General features: G+C 37.8%; 1 protein-coding gene across 1 annotated transcript; it reads right to left on the bottom strand.

Moving 5' to 3' along the window:
• Nucleotides 1-415: 415 nt before the first annotated feature.
• cmc1 (C-x(9)-C motif containing 1) lies at nt 416-7,491 on the bottom strand. The gene is made up of 4 exons (XM_055042024.1): nt 7,394-7,491; nt 6,925-7,017; nt 1,331-1,421; nt 416-1,133 (listed from the first exon to the last, which is right to left on the bottom strand). The coding sequence occupies exons 1-4, from the start codon at nt 7,410-7,412 to the stop codon at nt 1,013-1,015; spliced, it is 324 nt and encodes a 107-aa protein (XP_054897999.1). The 5' UTR covers nt 7,413-7,491; the 3' UTR covers nt 416-1,012.
• Between the last annotated feature and the right edge of the window lie 7,243 nt (nt 7,492-14,734).

Below are 14,734 nucleotides of genomic sequence, written 5' to 3'. Positions count from 1 at the left end.
TATGAATCTTGTTATTCAGCCAAAATGCTCAAGTCATGCTCAGCTTTATCCTAGGTTAACAATGACTCACAATAAAACCTTGTTCAACACCAAAATAATGTTCAATCTTTTTTTCCTACATTAATGCATTTTATGAAATCTTAAACTTTTTTAAAAAGCATATTGTTAATGGAAATTAAAATGTGATTGGTACCTCGGTGTCTTCAATTCCAAATAATCATCCTCTCTGGTGTTGTCTTTTTTTTTTTTTTTTTTGCCAATTCAGAGAATTGACTGTTTTAAGATCATTATCTCAACATTTTTTTAAAACAACAACAACAAAAACATTGTTTAAATGGTCATATTTAAAAATATCTACCTATAATTTAATTTTATTGACATTTCACAGGACTTGGTTTTAAAGAAATGGCAGATAATCAGTTGAACTTTTATTCCTCGGAGTGCACTGTTCAGAATGCAACACCTGCTAAAACCACAACATTCAATGAAAACAATTGCACATAAAACTGAAAAAAATCTAATTGTGTGAAATCTTTTCACACTGTGAATGTGACAATTTTACAATGAGTGTTGCATGCAAGACACTTTTCACTTAAAGCCATTTTTTTCACCAGACATTTCTACAGTACTCAAATAAATTACAATCTTATCAAATTGGCTCACATGTCTTTTCGAAGCACTATCAAAAGCCACAGTTTAAAAAAAGCCACATATACAGCATTTTAACCTGGATATGCAACATCCAAGTTAAAATGCTGCTGTCCCAGAAATTCCTCAGGACTGATCCCATGAACATACTTCACCTATGACTCATTATGCACATGGTCTGGACATTAAACAAGATCATTGAATAAAATCCACTTCTGCAAACCAAAGAAATGGTAAATATGCCGAAGATTTTCACACGATGCAGTCATGTAGTAAGTATGAGTGGAAAACGTGGCTAAACTGCCTCCAGAGTTCCTGGAGTCTGGGCACGCAGAAGAAAGACATGTGGTTATCAGCTTGATTGTTACATGCTGGTTGGAAGTTTCTGGGTCCTGTTCTTGGTCGGTATCCCCGTCTTCTGAAATTCCAGTTTTTCTTGAATGTACAGTCGTTTGCATTCTTCGAAAAACGCCGGATCCTGGTAGCTGGAGGAGAGCAGAAAGTACAGAGTCACAGCTATTGGACAAGTTTGGGAATGATGAGACTGGGCAGGGAACAGCGGTCGTATGTAGAAGAAAATCAGAAACCCTGAATCAGAGCTATTGGCGGCGTTTGTGTGCGGTGCTGTGACATCTTGGGGTGCAAGAGCTGAGAGTTGTAGAAACTTGTGCAAAATACTCACTGTTGTGTCAGGCACTCCTTCAGGGCCGAGTTTTCTTCTCGACACTTAAACACCATAAAGAAGCCGGACTCTTTGCAGCAGCTGTTGAAGGCTGGAAGAAAAGAAAACAGGAAATCATCTATTCTTAGTTCAGTTCTGATCAATGATCCACAAGAACCTACTTTGTTATTCAACCAAAGTCAAAATCAACCAATTGCATACACACTGGTGCGCCTTTCTTACTTCATTAAAAATCATATAATGAAGCATTTTCCTCATTTGATTCAAAGCAACATCTGTCCAAGAATCTGTAGCAAATTTTTTCATCTTTCATGTTACACTCCTTGGAACACAAATAAAATAAAAATAAATTTTAAAAAAATCACAGAATCGACAGCTCAGACTTTAAAGAAAACTAGTGCATCTTTTATGAAAAAAAATATGAATTCATGATGCATTGATTAAAAGGGCCACTTTTTAGAAGTTAGATGTGATCTGCATGATGTACAAGTTAACAACTAAAATGGCTTTAGGTTGTATAGTGATGTAGAATGGAAGTCAATACAATTTCACCTCTTCGCAACTCTTAAAATCTGTAATTGTGAGTCTTTATAGACAAAATTACACCACATCCTTAACATCTAGAGCAAGAGAGGAAACTGTGTTAACTTGTACTTCGACATGTGCAAGTTAAGCTACAAATGATCACAAAAAAAACAACCAAAGATTGTTCATGTTAAAATATTTGCCCTTATGTGAATATGTATGATGAATCAATAATACATTTAAAAACACATTCGTCACAACCATTAAGAATTACACAAAAACTTACATCGCATTAAATTTAGAGTCCTGACAGCCCGGGGATAAAAAGACTGATAAAAACTGTTTCCGTAGTGGAACGGAGCATTGAGCATTGTGTGAAGATAATGGGCGAGTCTGAATTGAAAGCAAACACACACTTTGTAGACCACATTAACCTGGTGACATGTTATAGGAACACTAAAGTCACTCCTCTTCACCTGCTCATGAACATAATTTTACTAGGGCTGCAACTGTTGTGGGAAAGCTGTCTGCAAGACTGTTTTTATTGGAGTTCTCAACCACTGTTCCAGTCGTGCATTTGTGAGGTCAGACACTGATGTTGAACAAGATGCCCTGGCTCACTGCGTCCATTCTCATTAATTCCTGAAATGTTTTTTCAGATTAAGGTTACACCAAACTCCCTCATTCAGTGTTTTAGACTTAAATTGGGCCATGCAAATGCACAATGTTACCTCCATATCATGGTGATAATATTCTTTGCAGTAACAATATAACAATATATACAAGATATAACAATCTTGCTTAGCAACAATATTTAGGATGTTGGTTGCCACGATTTCTATCAGATGCGGGACAGAGAATGTTCATCCTGCAAGCGACTGAATAAAGGATGCCTCAAACAGTCCTTTGTAAATAGGGGTATTACACATTTTAAAACTGTTGATTATGATTCAAAATATCATGCATCTCTGACCCCGTCCCACCCATAATCAAGCAGTCCTAGATGACACTTTAGCGAGTCCTTCAGGGGTGTACCACAGCTGCTGTCACCCAGCTCTCTACACACAGGAGCCGACTAGAAGGTGTGGAAGACCGAGTCTTCACCTTGTTAGCAAGTTCTCTCTCAGAGGTTTAATTGAAAGGGCCGCCCTCACATCTTATCGCTGACATCAGTATGGTTATCACAGACGTTGTCATTAGGATGCAAATGTAAAAAAAAAAAAAACAACCAAAAAACCAATTTAGAGAAGCACAAGAGCGCGACTAATCTAATCAAGAACCAGCGGCGCCTCATCCCTGTCCCATGGTACTGATGGAGACTGCAGAGGTTTGCCTCTCTGACCAGAACCGCAGCAGCTCCACCATCTGCACCGCTGTGTGGCCAGTTTATTGTCAGAGGAAGCTGATCTGAACAAATGTACTATGGGCAGCCGGGGTTGACATTTGTGTAGACCAAAAGAATAGAAGTGCAGCAGTTAGTGTGAAGAGGAATCAAATGGCATCTCTAAACTAAAGGAAAAAAAATGTTTTAAAGGTGTTGCGTGAACTAAGCCTGAAAATGCAGTTTAACTTTAACTTGTGTGCATTAATTTAGTAAGGAAGCAAGGAAGAGGATGTGTGATGCTGAGGACTGATTTTTTTTTTCTCTCTCAAAAGCTCTGGGACTTTTGTTAGAGTGTGTGGCATCCTGAGCTCTTTGAAAAGCCCCATGATAATCTGTTTCCAGTTTACTGTCAGAGGGATTCAAAGAGAGCATGACGACACAGACACTAACAAGATTAGCAACAAATCTGGAAGAGAAACAGGCCCACAGCATCACACATTACCTAGCTTGTTTCCCCTTACTGAATAAATTAACACAAGCAAAAGGTGTATATTTTCAAAAAGATGCCGGCGTAAAAAATGACAGTTGATCAAAGATTAAAGTATTTTTCTAAATATTTTGAGATTTCAAGGTTTTCTTCACCTGGATTGCCAATATATGTAAAGGATGCTACAAATTTGGGATTTCAATTTCAAAAGGGAAAGCTGATTATTCTTAACTTTGTTCTCAAAGATCTGAGATAAAATATGCAAGCAAGATGGATTCAGTTTAGCGAGAACATCAAAATTGTTATGCTAATCCTGAAAGAAGCAATTATTGTGTACTTTATATGCTTTTTGGCATGAAGAGAGAAGAGACATGAATCATCAACATGGTGTCAGGTTAGACTGAGAAGAATCTGTACAGGTCAGTGGGACTCGTCTGAAGTGCAAGCTGCAGAGGCGTACACGCAGAGAAAGATAACACAGGAAAACATTCTTGCTCCTTGTGTTTTTCACCTTTTTTTGTATATCTCAAACAGACACATTCAGAGGCTCAGAGAAAACAAGACATAAAAAAAAAAAAACACCCAAAAACAAGAGCACGAGAGGGTGGTGGATGAAGGTGTGAAAAATGAGTGAGAAGAGAAGCCTGTAACGTAATGGGGGTTTCCACTACACACGCAGACACTGACTGTCCCATCACCTCCGCCTGTGCATGTGCACGGACTCCCTCTGAGAGCAGCACCACGCCGCCTCATGCAGGCTGTCGTCGGATTTCTGCAAACCACAACAACGAGGTATCAGGCTGATGCGTCGCTGCAGTCATGAGGGCACACGAGAGCAAGGCTGCGACCACTGTGTTTTTTTTTTTTATGCAGACGCAGTTTCAACAGCTGTCGAGTCAACTGGGAAAGGCTCTCAGTTGACGGAGCAGAAGGCGACTTGGGATGCAGGTGCAGACAACGAAAAGAAAGTAAGAAAAAAGGGCCAAGACGTTTGACAAAGAGGAAAAAAGACAATATTAAAAAAAGATTAGGGAGGGACAGGAGCTTACGATTATTTTTTTCACAAACAAGGAATTGATTAAGTCAAGAATGCGAAAGGTAGCTTAATCTTAACATTTAACGTGTTTTGGTGCCAAATATGTGGATCAACCCCAGACAAAACAAAACAAAAAAACAGAAGGCAATTTGATGACACTATATGAAGCTGATGAGAGCTGGTGGTGTCATTACTCAAAGTAAAACGAGACCTGTGCCAATGTGGACTGAAAGACCATTGAGCAAGAAAGAAGTCATTACATAAAATACTCCAAACTCACCAAAAAGCTGGCAAATTTTAGACACAGGTCATTAAGTCTGATGAAGCTGAAAGATTCATTCAAGTGTTTGACCATAAGTTGGGGCACAACAGGTTTTCCAATTGGACAAAGATGCTAAGAATACCTCAAAAACAGTTACAACAAAGCCAGTATTTTGGAGTGGCTTTCACAAAGCCCTAATCTCAATCCCATGAAGAACAACCAGCAACCCTAACACAGTTACAGCACTTCTGTGTGAAGGACTGGGGCAAAACTCCAGCAAACTCTCATGAGACAATTTTGGAAGGAGAAGAACTTGTGCAAGTTGTCTGCTTTTTTTTTTTTTTTTTTTTTTTTTTCCAGAAATGTAAATATCATATGAATGTGTTTATCCATGTGTTTATTTTACAGGTAAACAAAGTACCTCTGGCTAAGAAATAAATGTATTTATCTACCAACTTAGAAATTGTCAGTTCAAGACTCAGTCACACATCAAATTTCTCTTGAGGAAGACATTCAACACATCCTCCTTAACATAACAAACTATATCTAATCACATGTGTGCATTTAGCTAAGAATGTGAATGAGCACTAAGTGGTCAGGAAAAACCAGAAGACATTTACCATGTTATTACTAATCCCAGCTACAAGTCTATCTGATCTTTCACCAGTTTGCGCTACAATTTCATCCTTTTAAATTTTAAAATTGTCCTTGTCAATAAATCTGTTCCTAAACTTGTACCTACCTTTTGCAAATCAGTTTCTCTTAGTTCTTAAGCATTGTAAGAAATCACAGAGGGAAATAATCGCATTAATTTCTAAAATAATGTAGTTTGAATATAAGATACTTTTAAGATATTGCATAACAACATATTTCAATTAATTGAGGCTCTGATCTTTCAGTTGAACCATGATCAAACCAAAATAACTAAAGCTAAGCACCTCTAGCTTTTCTACAGGACATTCATGGTTCAAATGTTTTAATATCACAGTAGGGGATTCTAAAGACAAATTCTCCTACAAATAATGAAAAAAAAAAACACTACCCTAAAACTGGCTTAAGGTTTTTGAAACATGATAAAGAGCCATTTCACTGATTTTGTTGGCTCTGGACTAATTTGGCCAATAGCCTTTATTTCAAAATCTAGAGCTCTTGTACATGTCAATTACAACTTAAATGTAAATTATTTACCTACTCATCATTGGTCATCCAGTAAATTGACATACGACATGGTTAAAACTGATCATATATAAAGATAAGCTCAGAGTTATTTATCTTTATGGGACATGTTTATAATACTTTCATATTTATTCTAATGGGAATAATATTAACAGTTGGCAGTGGTCCAGTTAGAGATCCAGACTTTATTCCAATGGTGATTTTGTGCTAGAAGCTAAAAGATTGGGCTGATTGGAAGGTCTTGAGACCTCAATGACCTTGAGGTGACCAATTCATGACCAATTCTTCATTTCCAAAAATCCCAGTGGAGACATGCAAAAAGCTGATCAGTAATTATAAAAAGTTTTCAATTGTCACTTAAGACTTCTCCATTTATTACTGAGATGGATATAAATTATGCCCAAAAAGTATTTCTGTGTTAAAAAAAAAAAGGTCAATAACAACAGAGAATTTACTTACAAAATACAACCTTTTGCAAAACATGTTCAGGAGGATTTTTCAAATCAGAAACAAACATCTTGGATGAAAGAAAATAAATCTAGACCTAAATCTGCCAGATGCATGAATATTTTTAGGTCAAACTCTACAAAGAGCAGTGAGAGTTAATAGTTATTTCCTGACTTGTTTAGAAGGTTATAAGAACTATGATCTCCTGGTGTAAAAGTACTTGATGGGATACATTTTGCAGGTGCAACGAGTGCAACTGTGTTTCGGACTGTTTTATGCAAAAAGTAACTTTTGGTTTGGTTTTAGTGCCTGAAGATGAGTTTTCTCTCTGTCTGACCTTCAACTCTTTCTGCACAGCGCTCCTTGGCTTTCTCCCTCATCATCTTGGGGATCAGGACATCCTTCTCCACGTGCCTGAGAGGGAGTTCCTCTGGTGATGCAGTTGAAAACAAACAGAAGCACAGAAAGTCACAAAAACAAACAGTGGTCAGTATTTGTGTGTTTCTGTTCAGTTCATTACAAAATACAGCCCTATTCTCGCTGTAGAAATCGGTGAGGTTCGAACTTAATTCGAGATAACTCTACTAAAAAAGCGTAAAAGACTAAGTAATGCCAAGGACAACAGTACGCCGTGAGTGATCGTTCATCGTACCACTCGTACACACATATTGTTATGCTAACCTAGCTGCTGTAGCCTCAACCTTTACGTATCATTTCTTGAAAGGGACACCGCACGTCAGCACTCAACCATAATTACAGAGATGCTACGAAAGCAAGGACCAGGATTAAGGAACGCAAAAGATCACCTGTGTTTGTTGCCTCCATCGTGGCAGAGGTGCTCAAAACATTACCAAACTGCACTAATGTCACCTAGCTCGCGAATGCTTCCGCTGACGTCATTTTGTGGTCTCCGAACTACAAATCCCAGAAACGCCCGGGGGACAGGCAGCTTAACCGATGAATCAATAAATTAATTAACAGATTAATAAATATATATATATATATATATATATATATATATATATATGTGTGTGTGTGTGTGTGTATATATATATACACAAACATATATATATATACACAAACAAAAAAAATCTTAAATCATATTTAGAAATTGCGTGAACAATTTATTTAATCAATTTTATTTATTTATCTTGGTTCAAACAAGTTAGCTATGACTGGTGCAATTAAAATAAATGAAAACATATACAGATAGAATATTTGTATCCTATTTGTATATATTCTTCTCTGTATATATTTTAATTGATTTGTTTGACTACAAGCAAATCAATTAAAACAAGTCATCCTTTATTTGATGAGTTTATCTTTTAGCTGTCTTTCACCCCCTAATGCCCGCAGTATTATGTCCCAAATGAACAATGTAAAAGAAGTACACGCTCCTGCATTTTACTGATAGAGTACGGTAATTTAGTAGACATTAATTCAACTCTTAAAGATTTTTTAGCTGTGACTGTAAGGACTCTTAAATTCTCTGTCTTGTGCATTATCATTTCTATGCAGAAAATACTGAACTGTACATGTTGTAAGAAAACCATTATATTACAATGGATTTGAATGTTTTCTTAATTCAGTGAGTATGTGATATAGATAACTAGGTTTGGTCATCTTAGCTCTTGCTGAGTCAAGTCTTGGCTGTCTGGGAAGTAAAATACTTACAGGTTGGTGTGTGATTCAAACTGAACAAAGATGTTGTTCTGTCTGCTAAAACTTTTACAGATCACAGTTTTTGAAAACGATAAAGTCTAAGAACATATGACCAATTAATCTAACAATGACAGGCTTTAAAATGCATCTGGCAATCCTAAATAACACATAGAAAATGGATTATTATCATAGGACGTGTTGAGTGATTGTTCAGCAAGTAGAAGTACCAATCTGCAGTAGTGAGAGTACACTTATTTCATCTAATGGCATTTATCTGAGTTAAAATCCAGTAGTGCCGAATACATCTGAAGAATTTTCTAAGTGCATTCAAAATTTAAAAGGCAATGTCAGGAAATAATAAATAAAAAAAGTGTTATTCTGGTCTTCATTTGATACAAAATCATGAAAGCAACAAGGATTCTGTCAAAAGATAACCTGTTTGCAAAATGAAGTTGCCCTACCGCAAGCAAACAACTAGCTTCTCTGCATACCTCAAATACTTTGACAGGACAGGGCACCTGGGGAAAAGTATGCATATTAGTCAATTTGAGAAAAATTTAATTTTGGGTTTTAAAAATCTTCAATTTGAACAAAAAGCAGACACCACTGTACCTTTTGCCCTCCCTCTCCTGTCAGGCACACACAAATCCTGCACCAGCTGCATGGGCTCCGAAAACCTTCAAATGATTTCACCATTTATTGATAAAAATGAGGATCCATATTGTGAAAAAAGAAAATCTGAAACCAAAGGTGCACAAAAAAAATCAGTGTTTAGGTATTCTTGTAAACGCAGTAAGTAAGTCACCTTCCACCCACAAGGTGTCGAAGTTTGAACCACAGACTGCACAATGAGCATGGTAAGCCTGACCACAGTCAGCTGTGTGGCGGACATGCTGTCTGGATCCCATGCAAGAAGGATCCACCTGTTCAACCAAAGAGATAGGTACACAGTTACAGACAAACACACACACCTTGCAAGAAAAAACGGTCTTCACACATTATAGTCTTGTAGACGTAGACAACATTGAGAAACAGGTGTAAACTCTGCATCCAAACCACACACTTACTATGTGCGCCTTGACAAATCACACTTACCCACACACGCACAGACAATGTAGAGAAGCTATTACTCGTCTGCATGAAGTTCTCACGTATTGTTACCATGTAGTGCTGAGACAGGCGTTCTCCTCTGTAGAGAAGGACAGTTCTTCTTTCTGCAATTCAAGTGGCAGAAAGGTCAAAAACAAAGATTTCTACAGAGAAAAATCAAAGACAATGAAGAGAAACCACAAGCCATCACCTGTCTGCCCTTCACACATTTATGTTTTTAACAGGACACACAAAGACACGCAGAGACATATGAGCACCAGTCTCCCTCAATCCAGAAAGCCCACTATTCTGCTGACAACAGGCAGCCATCTGCAGGTTTTAATACCAACAGATCTCTCCAAAAAAATGCAGAACTTGCCAAAATTTCACAACAGGGCCACCAAATGGAGCTCACATGAATGACTGCACAACCGCTGAACCAAGCATGATTAAAACAATATTCTAGTGCCCACAAAATATTTTATATTAATTAGTTGACGTGGTTTTTTTATCCTGATGAATTGCAAACAAAACAAAAACCATGCAAGTGTTCTATATACGTCTGGAAATCTCATTATATACTGTTGCGAAATTTTAAAAGACAAAAGGTCTACAGCAACCTCTTGTGAAGAGGATGTTTGTTTCAAAGGACCTGCATACGGGCACAGTGTACCTTTTGATCTTGGAACAAGATCTAATGCTTTGACGATGCAGAGTTTTGTCTTCATGAACCAGCTAGTCTTTCCTCTGTTTTTTACTTCAACCACTAAGTTAAAAACTTTGAATTAACCATATCTTGGAACTGTGTATTTCCACGGGTTTTCTAAGATAAGACATCAGTCTAGGTTTGCTTGAAATCACAAATGTACAGCGCTTAGGCTTTCGCTGTAAAAGAAGCAAACCTACTGCTTTTTCAATCAACAGTTTAATGTGCATGGACACTACTTCAGTATCCACCTATTATACAGAGGTATCAAATCATCTTTGATACCAGATTATTTAAGATAGTTTTTGATTATTGGTTGCAAGGAAATTAAACGGTGCCACTCTAATAAGTATTACCTACCAACAGGAAGTTGCTCAGAGTTGTTGTACTTTGCTCAAAGTACAACAATCTATGAAGTTTTGGGGGAGGAGGTTCTGTACAAAATCGCTCAAAGGGAGAACAGACCCAAAGTCCATTCCGATGAACTAACAATCTGGTCACATTTCTCCTTTGTCAAAGAAAATATTCTTCCATGGGTTGCTTTTAAAATATTGCCATAGCAAGGGCAGTCACTGTGGCATATGTTGGAGATTTTAAGAATATGTAGGTCAAGATAGGAACTAAACACTAACCAAGTCCAGTTGGCTCCACAGTGCAATGAGATCTCTACCCCAGGTAGCATTCTGGCTGAGATGGCGAGGGCACCGACTCCCAACATTGATCCAATACTGCCCCAACAGCAGGTTCCCCTGAACCTGGCAGAAGGAGGTTAGCAAAGTTAAACCCTTTTATTGCATGCCTCACTGCTCTGGGCCAACCACCAGCTCCTCCAACTGTCCACTGATGGCCACAGAGCAAGCTACCAGTCACAGAATGTGAAAAGCCCAACACATAAATCTTTCTAGAAAAACCCAAATTCTGTATGTTATTTTTATATATACCTTTGTAAATATATATATGTATATATATTATGGCACAAGACAGTACTGAATAATTACAGTTATTCAAAGACATGTGAAGCAAAAGGGAGAAAATGGATTTCTTTCATTAAATAGAGTCTTTTTTTTTTTTTTTTTTTTAGAAGCTGTGTGCCCTTCTGGAGTATATTCTGGTTTTCTTGGCTGCTTCCTTTCCCCACTCCTGCGTCTTCAGAGACTTTGCTCAGCCGGTAGATGGAGTGTGGAGAAGAGATTTTAGTGAGTGTTTAAGGCTGAACCCCAGGGAGCCTCTTCAGGGTCGTTGGAGAACTGATAGTCCAAAGGCTCGGGTGAGGGGATTACAAACCCACAAGTAGACCACCGCTGTTAAGTCTTGCTGTGGGTCACCTTCTGCAAATCACCTCTGTGACATTTGGCTGAGGTCAGTAAAAGCATAGTATTAAAAGCTGAAGAAGTGACAGCAAAAAAGCACCAGACAGACTTTTGGGGAGTCTCATTCTGTCCAAAAATCCACTTGATTTCCTGGATTTTGATTGGTCGGGATCAGCGGAAAAAGAAGCCTGATGAGAGTGGGATTGTCTGTCAAACATGTGGGGCAGAGTTGGCCTAAGGCAAATGCAAGTTAAGCAGCAACTTAAGACCCCCATACATACAACCAGAGGTCCCCAAGAGTGTCAAGCAAGCATTACAAAAATATATTTGCATATTTAAAATACATTGAATAATACAAACTAAATCTTATTTCACATGGAAAAATTATTTCTATATTGTTTTTATAGTTGGTACACAAATAATAGGCCAATCACTTCCTGTTGTTTCCTGTTGCCTCTGTTGGGGAAATAAAAAATATTCAACATCTTACCTTTTTTACTGTAAAATTAGTGTTTGACAGCTGATGTTACATTTAGAAATTTAAAATATTATGTCACACTTAAATACGACTATATTTTAAAATCCCAGTTTGCTTCTTTGGTTAAAATCAATAGTCACTGCTGTTTGGATTGGGTTGGATTGCATTTATTGTCACTGAAGAAAATTCAACAAAATTTCCATTGCAACTCCTGTGCAAAAAGTCAAATATATACAATACATAAAAATAAACTGCACATTAATAACAATATATACAACTAAAATTAGCTAAAAGGCACTCGAACCACACTAAAGAAGAAGCAGCAGGTCCAATTATGGCAAGGTGCAGATGATGTGACAAAGTGCAAAGTGCAGAACAGTATGGCTGTGTGGAGGTGGGGGGAGGGGTATATGTTTGACTGCGAGGTTATGATATGTGCAAATGATGCTAATGATAGTATGTATGTTTCACATACTTGTACAGCAGCATAGGAATGATGTTGGATCTGGTGTAGATTAGCCCCAAATGAAACTATGCTTTAGGATCCTTAAAAGACTTCTGTTCCTTACATAAATTATAAGTCTACAAGGCTAAAAAAAAAAAAAAAAAAAACATTTTAATTGCTGTTCTTATCTGTTAGTATATATTGTTCTTTTTAAAGGAAAACTTTAAAGGTGTCATCTAAATAAAAACATGAGATCATGAATTAGTCACAAGACTCTTATTGGCACATTTCTAGCTGTGTTCATTTAATTTAGCAGCCTGGGCAACTTGCTGTTTCTGTCTTCACCAAGGCTTCAGAGCATTCCTCAACAAACAACCTGTCTTCATTTCCGTCCGTTGTCACTTTCATCTGTTCAGTGTCAGAAACAACATTCAACTGATTTATTCTCCTTTTTAAAATACCAGGGGAAAAAAAAAATTTGCGATCTTCCACTGTCCAAATATAAAATTATAGCATTACATAAAAATGGCTCAAGTTGAATTTTTGACTCCCTTTGGCCCTTGTTTTGTTGGCATTATCCAGAATATGTCAGGATGCATTTTTACTCATGCAAGTGAAGGGGTCTGCCACTGTGCCACAATCTGCACCCGCTTCTCAGGCAGGCTAAACCCTTTGACACCACAGTTTTTAATTAAAATTACATTAAGAGTAATCAACCAGAAGAGTTAGCGATGGAGGTCAGAAATATCAGGGGGAGGGGCAAATACATAAAGAAAGGTTTAAATAGATGATTGCTGTCAGACCAGGAAAAAAAGACTGACTTGTTTTGAAAAGTTTTCCAATTTTCTTATCATTTTTTTTTTTTGATATATTACATGTTTGTGAACCAATGTGGCATAATAAGAACCATTAAAAGATATTTTTCTGCCTTTTTCTTTTCATTTTTTCTTTCTTTTGCTCAGTTGAATAGTCAGTATACTAAATGGATCTGAAAGCTCTGTCTAGATGCATCAGGCTTCAGTGCTCTGTAATGGCCATTCAAATAATAGTTTTTTAAAATTAAGTTGCTAAAAGTTTTTTTTTTTTTTCTTAAGGAGAGGCTCATCTGGCTTTCTCACTGCATTTGTAAAAGGAAGACCCGATGTTAATATGACTTCCTTTTTTTTTCAGAAAAAAGGAAAAGAAAAACTGAAGAGAGGAGGGTACAAAGACCCTATTCGTTCTCACATGAGGGGCTCTCGCCAAGATAATTATAAGCTTTATGAAAGTACACAGCAAAAAGTAGAAGGAACCCGCCAAAAGAATGGACAGACAGGAGTAGAAAATTACTTTTCCCCTCTGCTTTCGCTTCATGCCCCCTTTAACAAGGGACGAGACGGCAGAGGATGGCCTTCTTCAGGAGGCATCCTGTGGCTTTCCTGCGCCGAAGCGATGAAGGGAGAGGGGACGGGCCTTCTTGTGTTTTTTCCACTCATTAAGGCAGAACACCTTTGACCACGGCACAATGACCAAAGTTTCCACTCATTACACGAGGCCATCTCGGTGAAAAGATGAAGAGGAGCGAGATGAAGATGGGAAGAAGAAGAAGATCAAAAAAAAAAAAAAAGAAAGAAGAAGAGCGCACCATTTGAATAGGTGTTTGGTATAGAATCCGCTAACGCTAAACAACACCAAAAAGAACATCTTGTCTTTTGATCAAGTTCTTTCTCCATCTCTCCTCCCTTTTTACTGGAATACGATCCTCTCCGGGCTTCTACACCCGTATTTCCTACGCCATACCAGAGTCTCTGAATGCAGTTGATTATCTAAAAGGAAAAGTTTGTACCTGTTGAAAAGCTATCCTTGGTTTCTTGGCTTGTTAATGCCAACAAAAAGCAGCCATAGCAGATGGTCAGAGGACACCACATGCTGCGGAGAGCCTTTCAGACATGTCCCTAATAAGAATGCAGCGGTGAGAGCTCCTCTGAATGCATGTAGGGGGAGAGGGAAGGTAGGTAGGACAGAGAGAAGAAAAGGGTAAAAAACATCTTTTACCTCTCCATCTATAATTACTCCAAATGAAGAATGGGCTGGGGCGGGGGGGAATGAAATAGCCAGAGAGACTTTCCATTATGACAGAAGAAAAAAGGCCTGTTAAGGAGAGAAGGCAAAGCACAAGATCGATAGTTTTTTTTAATGGATGAGAAGAAAGAAGTTTTTGTAATATCTCACAAGTAACAACATATTTCCTCCAGCGTCTGAGTGTGCGTGCTCGTCTAAAACCATAGCTGCAGGTTCTAAATGCACAAAAGTACTCGATATATGCATCTGTATAGATTGCTCCATCTGTCCTCAGGTCAGGATGCTTCATTACTCTCCTAATCTTTGTTTTATGCTTCTGCTTCTTTGCTTGTTGTTAAGACACTCTGTTTTGCAGCATTTTTCTCTTCCCATTAACCTGACTGATATAGCAAGATA

Source organism: Poeciliopsis prolifica, unplaced genomic scaffold (assembly GCF_027474105.1).
Source record: "Poeciliopsis prolifica strain line A6 unplaced genomic scaffold, Auburn_PproV2 SCAFFOLD017, whole genome shotgun sequence".
NCBI lineage: Eukaryota > Metazoa > Chordata > Actinopteri > Cyprinodontiformes > Poeciliidae > Poeciliopsis > Poeciliopsis prolifica.
This window is presented reverse-complemented; position numbering and strand designations above follow the sequence as displayed.

What these genes read in the sequence shown, in the direction of transcription:
- cmc1 (XM_055042024.1), bottom strand. An exon ending in CTGTGCAGAAAGAGTTGAAG is followed by an intron (nt 1,422 to 6,924) that starts GTCAGACAGAGA and finishes CTTTTCTTCCAG; the next exon opens with CCTTCAACAGCTGCTGCAAA. An exon ending in AAGGAGTGCCTGACACAACA is followed by an intron (nt 1,134 to 1,330) that starts GTGAGTATTTTG and finishes GCTCTCCTCCAG; the next exon opens with CTACCAGGATCCGGCGTTTT.